The sequence below is a fragment of the Cryptomeria japonica genome, chromosome 5 (genome assembly GCF_030272615.1).
Source record: "Cryptomeria japonica chromosome 5, Sugi_1.0, whole genome shotgun sequence".
Classification (NCBI taxonomy): Eukaryota; Viridiplantae; Streptophyta; class Pinopsida; order Cupressales; family Cupressaceae; genus Cryptomeria; species Cryptomeria japonica.
In genome coordinates, this window is record NC_081409.1 from 911,505,009 (window position 1) to 911,514,425 (window position 9,417).

Below are 9,417 nucleotides of genomic sequence, written 5' to 3' on the forward strand. Positions count from 1 at the left end.
AGACTTATAGGAGTAAATAAATAAATTCAAATTTAAAAATAATCCACAATCTCAAGTTAGAAAAGATAATAAAACAATCATTCCAGAAGACAAATCACAGCTAAGACCAAAAAAAAAATTTCAATCAAATTGGATACCTATATAGTTCTCGAAACAAAAATAATGTGAATGAAGAGGACAAAAAATTCCAAGAGTGACAAAGAGAAGTATCTAAGTTCCTTGAGTGATTGTAGAGGCTCCAAGAAGCAAAAATGGAAGATGATTATTCACCTCCTAGGGAGCTCCTACACTCACCTCCAAAATCATGAAGATTTTTTTCATGTTTGACATAATTTGATTTTGTGATATTATTCAATGACATCTAACTTATTCACTTTCATCATTAAGGAAACATTACCTATGACCAAATAAATCATTCATGAAGAGGATTGGAAACAATTAATAGAAACATATTTTGATTGGTGACTAGAAGTACTAACAAATATGCATATTGGTGCCCTTTTTCATTATCTTTAGTCTTTGCACACTTAAAAGATGATCTAGGAGATCATATCTCCTTACAATGAAACAACCATACTTTTAAGTATTTTTAAATACCACCAACCCCCTATATCTCTAAGAATAGTATTGTAGACAATCACATACTATGTGAATTGTAGAGAAGAATTGTTTATTGTGAGGGGATGCATCTAAGGTCAAGGGTCTAGAATACACCACAATTTAGTCTTGACTCATGAACTTGTGCCCTAAAAAATCATATACCTAAAGGCATTGCAGTAACATAGATGAATTATTTTCTAAACATTTATTAATTTGCTATCATATCATGATTGTTTCTTCTTCAATAATAAAACTGAGTCACCTAAATATCGCTAAACACAAAGAAAAAATCAAGAATAAAGACAAATATTCTAAAGTTGAAACCTTTTACCTTTTTTCTTCTTTGCTCCTTCAATTGAACAAAAATGGAGTGTACCCTTATGCTCCCCGTTATGTTCTCTTTGTGATGGAAAGATGAAGGCATAGATTAAGGGCTTAGCCATGCAACAAGTGTCACAAGAGGGATACAATTGTCATATAAGGTGTAAGAGTTGGGCATGTTGACATAAGTGTGAGAAAAGGAGTAGGGATAAGTGTAAGATGAAAAGAAGGCTACACATATGTAAACAAGGAGTATGGTGAGTAGGCATGCTCACACAAATGAGAGCATGAGGGGTTAGGGACACTTGTCAAGTGATGATAAGATTGGATTTTGATCCATGTACATGGATTTAATGGCTAGAATTAAATAGACAGGGATTAAGGATTCTGTAGATTTAAATATTAAAAGAAATGGTGATGAAGATAAATTAAAAGTATTAATTAATTGTTTTAGTTGGAGGATTTGGGGTATAAGGTTAAAATTGATTAAACAAATATAAATTTTATTAAGGATGAGTGATACAAAGAAGTGATGAATGAATGAATTAGTTAATTTATGATTATTTATTTAATTAATGGTTAGGACTAGGTAAACCAGATATGATAGGATATGGATAAATTTAGGTGTCTAGAGTCACATCTACATTTTCTAGAATAAAAAATACAATTATTCAATTATTTTTAACTACATTTAATTGATATAAATTGATTGAGTTTATTTGATTAGTCTTTTTTTCAATACACTAATATAAAAACAATTTAGTTGAACAATAAGATGAAAAAACTTATATTTATTCAAAATTGATATACTAATATTATCACTACATCTTGTATATTCAATTATAAATAGTAAAATGTATTGATATATAATTTAATTGGTAGTAATTGATAGAAATAGAATTTGGATATAATAGCACAGTAGAAAAAGATACAGAATGGAAAAAATGGATATTGCAATTTGGATGTAATAATATGATAGAGATATAGCATGAGAGAAAGAGATATTGTAAACATAATAACATGATAGGAAGGGATATAACATAAGAAAAAAAGATATAAGAAAAAAATTTGAGAAAAAAGAATATTAAAAAAGAAGTCAGATATAATTATATGAAATGACTATGAAAACTCTAACGGACATTAGACTCATATTTAACTGTTTAAAAGGTATTAATCACCTTGTGTCAAAGTTTAAGCATTAATCAGCCTATTGATTAATCAGCTTACATAGTCAATTTTGGCTGAGTAGTTTTGATTATTGCTTTAAGCCTTATTCAACTATAAAAGTCGTTAGCTTATTGTCCAACTCTTCTAGATACTGCAGAAATTTTCTAAGAAAATGCACATACATACAACGGTCAAACCTAACTTCGCGTGTAATTGGTTGCATTGACTATCTGATTCGTGTAGAGCAATTAAAAAATCAGCACAAAGAAAAAAATGGCCGCCTATGAAAGCGGTTTAGACTTTAGAATTGACTTTTGTAAAGGAACAAGAACAGGATAGATTCATAAAAGATACATATTCAGTGAGTATACAACATAGAAGAGATCTTTGGTGAAGGAGAATGCTGTTGGAGCACCGGAGCAGAAGATAGAATCAGTCTCTTCCAGGGCTGCTAAGCCCCGGTAGCAGAAACAATATCATGGGGAAAAAACCTTGTTTTAATCCTTATTCAACTGTGGGTCTTGATAAATTTGACAGTTTGAATGCAGAGCTCTCTGCAAAAAGAGAGTTTGTTGCCAGGAAAACAGGCATCCCAGAGGCCATGGTGAGGTTTGCTCACACCAGCAAAGGATGGGTGCCTGTTGTGCTAAAAAATGGGCATGGTGGTAATGATGGTGGGCATTCCAGCCTGGTATCTATAGGAACAGAACAAGATACCGTAAACAGGGAGAAATATGAGGGTGAACCAAATGAGGAGTATGGGAATGATGATGTGGAGGGTGATGAAGGGCATGAGAATGGTGTAAATGGGTCTTCTAGCAGGAAAGAGAGTGTGTCTGTGACCGTGAGCATGCAGGGGCTGCCATGGTGGTCTGGATATCTGAAACCAACTGCCTTTGGGGTTGTCACCGTGAGTGCTATTTTAGTTAGTAATCTTGTAGTGCCTGCAACAGCCATGGTGGTTGTAATGATGGCACTGGCTGGTTCTCTGCAGAGGCTCTGGCTGTGCGGTGTTATGTGCATGAAGAGCTTCATAAACAAAGGGATCTCCTATTTCTCTGAGATTTTAAAGACAAAAGAGGTTAAACAACCAGTGTGTTGTGATCAATCTGAACCACATGAGGCATCTCCAGAGCAAGGAGGGCCTCTGCTTTACAACACTCTTGCTCAGGCTACTGTTTTTTCTGCTCCTAATAACAGCAGCAGCAGCCAGGACTTGAATACCCAACAGAGGGAGATGAAGAACAATAATAAAACTCAGAAAACTCAAGGTACTGAGTCCAGGGAAGGTCAGCCAAGGAAACCCATCAGATTAGAGCAGTCAGGGAATTTTTCCAGGAGGGCAGAAAGTGGGGAAAGTGATGTGGCTGTGGGTGCCACTCTGATGATCATACTTCTCTTCTTTTTGGTTGTCTATGGCAGGATCTGTGCAATCTGCCTCACATCTGCTCTGTTATATGTGGTTCCCAAGCTCAGAACAAATGGAAGCAATGATACTTATAGTAATAACTATGATCACATGGTTCTTCAATCAAAAGAGTACAGAAAGAAAGTAATTATGGATGGATTGCTTGCTAGAAACCATGGAAAGCTTTGATAGACTTATAATTTAGCTTGTATTTGTATTTTGAACCAGTGGGTTTGCAGTTGCACACCTGAAGGATCTTGTGATGAAGGGTTCTATACTTAGATTAAGAGGTCATACACCAATTTAATGTTTGGACCTCAAAAATCACATGATGTTTTTAGCTCTTCATCTTACAACTGCTATAAATATTGATGGGTATAGCATACAAAAAATTACTTCAAAAGCAGACAATGGTTTATCTCAATCCTCTGTACTTAATCATAGCTCTCCACTTCAGCAATTTGTCTGAGAAGGCAACTAACTAATCACTAAAAATAAATGTTACAGATCTTCTCCGAGAAGATTTAGGTTTCAAATAGTAAAATGATAGTCCCAGTTAGAAAGCTTCTTAATAAATACTGTTCATTTGATTTTCATCAGACTAATCTGTTATCATTTTATTTTGTTTTAGGGTTTGTATCTTCACTATTTCAAGGTTTTAAATCTGTGTTATTTTTCATTTAGTTTTATGTTTATTTTGAGAAAATGATTTAAAAGGTATGTTTTCCTTAGACCTCTATCTATCTATTTATACGCATACCTAAGCCCTTATCTCTCATCGTATCTACATAAATTTACATTTTGGTATATTCATTTATTAAATCAATTCATGCTCCTATTCTTATACATTTTGTCATCCACTTGAATTGATTGTTTCTAGGCACTATGGTGATTCTATGGGCATGTGGTTAACTACAACCATAGATTTGAACTTTGCACAATTTATTGTTTTGTACTAGTACTTAAAGGCATACAATTGCACTTATTTTACCATTATTGAATAGGATTGAATATCATTTGTATTTACAAAAGGATCATGCAAGGAATGTTTATGTTGGAGTACCTAAAAAGAACCTAGTATTGGAAAGCATTACTCTAGAGCATTTACATTGTTGAAATATATCGTCTTCAATCTTTTACCTAAGTTTGCTAGGGGATCACCAAAGAGAATGTCTCCTAGCAACATATCAACAACCATTCAAAGGCATTTTGAAAAAAAACTAGTCTTATTTAGCTGAAAAGGCAAAAGAAGCATGCGTTAATCAAGTGAATCGACAAGTAAAAGTGTACAAACTATCACAACATTTATTAAGGCCAAGAGACATTTTTGTAGGCACGGATCTTACCATAATCCTAGCCATAGGTTAGACCCTAAATAGTGCAAATCAACTATTCAAATCCCAAGGTGAGCTACTAACTATCATATTCATTCTAATCATGAGGCATCCAAAATTCAATAGTTAAAGAACTATTTGTCTCCTTCAAACATAGAGTTGAAGTACCTTTATATAATCACATATACTTTTTGTACTTATAATACACATTCTCATAGATGTCATTTATTAATCTAAGTTCATTTATGTTTATATGCATGCATCTTATTAGATTAGCCTATAACAAACTTAAGGAGTGTTTATTTTCCAAGTTACTTTTTGGTTAATCTAATTGATCTTACAACACCCTAAGGTTTTGTTTTAGAGTTTATACCTTCACTATTTCAAGGTTTTAAACATTTGATTGATTTATAATTGTATTAATCACTATCTATTTGTTATGAAATAAGCATGTGCATCACTGATCATCAATTCCATGGTGCACAATCTTTTATACACTACTTGTTTTGTGCATTATGCAACAAGTACTTAGAACCATGTTGTGCATATCAAAAAACATCATCCAACTCATGTATAACCCTTTATATCATGTTTCATCCATGCAATGTGAAGGATAAAGTCCCACGATATTATTGATAACTTGTTTGTTTTGTACCAAACTTGCATTCACACATAGTAGCACTCACAAGGCATAAAAAATAGAACTTGATGCTGAATATTACACAATAGCACTAAGCACCTCACAATAATATCATGCATCTTCTATTAGCAACAATCAACACGGAAAACTGGGAGGAGGGGGGTGAATCCATCTTCACCGGAATAACAAAGAAAACACATATCTGATAAACTATAGTAATAAGAACGATAAGCAAATTAACAACACAACACACAACACCAAGATTTTGACATGGAAAACCTAGTTAAGGAAAAAACCACGATGGGAACCTATCCACAGTAAGATGACACTCTACAGTAGTATGTGAAAATATTACAATGGGGAATGCACATGCATTTAGGCACACTGCCTAGAGCTCACTGCTCAAATATAATGGCCCGGAAGGCTACAACCCTCAGGGAAGTCTCACTGACTTACAATAAGATTCGAACTACAATCCGAAAGAAGTGAACTGAAGAAATAGCATCTCCAAATGCCCGATTACAGTTCCAGTTAAGCACAAATGTCTACCCTGCAACACCAATCTCACCACAAACTCAACACCGAAGGATAAATCACTTGTTCGCACATAAACCTCTTTCTGATAATGCAGACACAACATCGACACCCAGACTACATGACTATATCACCTATAAATACAATTCATCAACCTTGATAATAATGTCGGCTAAACCCTCAACCCTCAATTACAAAATTACATCACACGGTACAAATATCAACTTGTTGGCAATGCATGAAGATTGCATTGATGAAGTATAATGTTGTCATTGATGTCAATAGTAACTGGTAATGAATTTGTATTGCAATCAGTAATGATGCAACAATGCAACCGGTAGTAAAGCAATGTAGGCAGCCATAATTATTATTGAAGCAAAGAGATCAACCAGTAACCCTAACCAGTTGATAAGCAAAACCCTAACCGATGGAGCTTGGAGAATCGGTTGTGATGATCTATGACTGGATGGTGATCGGAGATGAAGATGCCACGTAAGCATGATGCATGTGATGAGTTTCAAAGTGGATTTGGCGCGTAAAGATAACCGTTTATCTTTGGAATGATCAAATGCATAGCATGAAGTGAAAAACATGTGGTGAGCTACAAGATCCAATGTGCGGTGATCCACGAGCGGTTGTAGTTGTATAGAACAATGTGTCGTTGATTGCTATGTAATCCAACGGTTATTAGTGAACCGATATGTTTGTAATCTCTATGAGATTTGTAGGTTTTGTGCTGTGTTACCGACCTATTGTATTTGTTTTTAAGGTCGATGAGTTTTTTGTAATTGTGTTGAAAATTTTGGTTAAGTGTGGTAGTGATTGTTGTCGAACTAGAAGGTGTGTCTGCAGAATGTTGTGAAGGTAGATAGGAGCAGAAAAGGATCTGATTAAGCAAGGAAGTTCTATTACCAGATCAACAAAGAACCTATTGTTCTCTAACCATTACAACAGTTAAATCCCTTAACCGGGTAAGCTTTAACATGCTTCTTGTTGAAATCCTCTAACAAGGTGATCCATTAGCTTGGATTTGAAATCCTCCACCGAGGTTACCTTTAACAGGGTATTGTAGTCAATCCCTTAACCGGGTGGTCCTTAACCGGATCTGTTCTTAACTAGACATTATTGTATAAGCTTCTAACAAGCCTTGGCTCCTAACATGGCGAACTTCAGAAGAGTTCAAAATACTTGTGGGTATTCATCTCGACCGTGGTTTTTTCCCATTTGGGTATCCACGTGAAAAATCATTGTGTCAAGTGGTGAATGATTTTGTGGATGTGTTTTGATATGGTTGATATGAATAACTGGTAAATCCACTTAAACATATTTAGATGATCGGAAATGATCTGAAATGTGCTATTGCTGATATTAGTGAAGTAGTTAAATGGTATTTGAGTTTCAGATCTATTGCATTGTATCAATGAAGTTTTGGTCAACTAGTAAAGTTTGACAGTGCAGTTGCAACTTTGGATTTAGTGTCTAAACCAGTTAGTTTAGTGATTGGATTTTGAGTTGAAAGTTTGTTTGGTGAAAGTTTAGAATATTTTCTATCTACTGATTCACCCCCCTCTCAGTAGTTGACTGGATCCTTATAGTTTCATCATATTATCAATTGGTATTAGAGCATTTCAGGTCCTCTTGTGTTTAAGCCTAATAGCTTGAGGAAAAGATCTAGGAGAACATGATGAAGAAAGAAGGTCCAAAGTTCAATAGGGAAAACTATAGAATATGAAGTGATAGGATGAAGATCTATATCAAGAGCTTAGGAAGTCAATATTGGGAACATGTTGTTACTAAAAAAAACTTGCCTAGTGGGTTTCTGACAGATGATCAAAAGAAGGAGCAATAGGAGAACAATCAAGCATTGGAGGCCATCATCGGTTCCTTGTCCGATTCAGAATATGTTGATGTTCATGGATTGGAGACTGCATATGAAGTATGGAAGAAAATGGAAGATATCTATAGCGGTGATGAGCATGTTAAGATTGTCAAGGAAGAGAGTCTGAGAGGTAAATTTGATGATATGCAGATGGTTGAAGGAGAAAACATCCAATAGTATGGTCAGAGGATCAAGGAGATAGTCAGAGAAATCAAAAGTGTTGGAGGTATAGTGGAGGATACCACTGTGGTTAGCAAGGTGTTGAGAACCCTTCTACCGATCTACGCTATCTGAGTTGCAGCCATTCAGGAACTCAAGTCTATCGATAAAACAAAGGTAACTCTTGACTCTATCATTGGTAAATTAACTGCATTTGAATTAAATGGTTTTGATGGAAGTGTTCAGAGATCAGAATCTGCATTTAGAGCCTCAGTCTCAACCCCACTGGTAAGGAAAATCAGAGAAGTGAGCTACAGTCATGAATCTAGATCCAATAGAGAGGTAGATGATGAAGATAGTTTGATTGAGCTTGAAGCATTGTTGGCCAAGCGGTTACCCAAAGGTACTGGTAAGTACAGAGGTAAATTACCATTGAAGTTTTTTGCATGTAACCGGATTGGACATATTGCTGCTAACTGTCCAAATGGAGATAATGAGCTACAATCATGAATCTATCTCCAACAGAGAGGTAGATGATGAAGATAGTCTGATTGAGCTTGAAGCATTGTTGGACAAGCGGTTACCCAGAGGTACCGGTAAGTATAGAGGTAAATTACCATTGAAGTGTTTTGCATGTAATTGGATTGGACATATTGCTGTTAACTGTCCAAATGGAGATAATGAGCAAAAACGTGAGAAGTATAGGAAGTATAAAGCCAAAGGTAAAAGAGATTATCTCATTGCAGTGGATGGAGGAATTACAGATGAAGAATCCGAGGAAGATGCAAATGAGGACATTGTCTTTGTTTCTATTAAAGAAGAGATATCAGATCAGAAGGCATTGGTCTCTCACATAGATAGTTCAGATGACTGGATTATAGATAGTGGTTGTTCACACCACATGATCAGTGACCAGAGTAAGTCTCTTACTTTGAGGGAATTTGATGGAGGTGTTGTCAGATTTGGGAATGACTCACCCTGTATGGTGAAAGGGAAAGGATCCATCTCTCGGAATGGTAAGAGTAATGCATATGATGTCTACTGGGTTGAAGGATTGAAACACAATCTTTTGAGTGTTGCTGAACTCAATGACAAAGGTTGCCCACTGTAATTCATGAATGGAGTCTGCGAGATTTATGGAAGCAAAGGTGAACTGATTGCAACCGGCAAACAGACCAGAGGTAACTTGTTTCATTTAAAATCTAAATTCAACAGTTGTTTAATTGCAAAAGTAGAAGATAGTTGGCTTTGGCATCAGAGGTTTTTTCATGTAAATTTTGATAACATTGTAAGAGTCAGTAAGTCCAAATCAGTAAGAGATTTGCCATAGTTGGACAAACCGGTGAATGCTTTGTGCAAGGAATGTTAGTTAGGG

General features: G+C 35.3%; 1 protein-coding gene across 1 annotated transcript; it reads left to right on the top strand.

Annotated features, from left to right (window-relative positions):
* The first annotated feature begins 2,374 nt into the window (after positions 1-2,374).
* LOC131044750 (uncharacterized) lies at positions 2,375-4,089 on the top strand. Its single transcript, XM_057978164.2, has one exon. It carries the CDS (start codon positions 2,567-2,569, stop codon positions 3,683-3,685), a length of 1,119 nt encoding a protein of 372 aa, XP_057834147.2. The 5' UTR covers positions 2,375-2,566; the 3' UTR covers positions 3,686-4,089.
* Positions 4,090-9,417: the final 5,328 nt, after the last annotated feature.

What these genes read in the sequence shown, in the direction of transcription:
- LOC131044750 (XM_057978164.2), top strand. Translation starts at nt 2,567, where the DNA reads ATGGGGAAAAAACCTTGTTTTAATCCTTATTCAACTGTGGGTCTTGAT.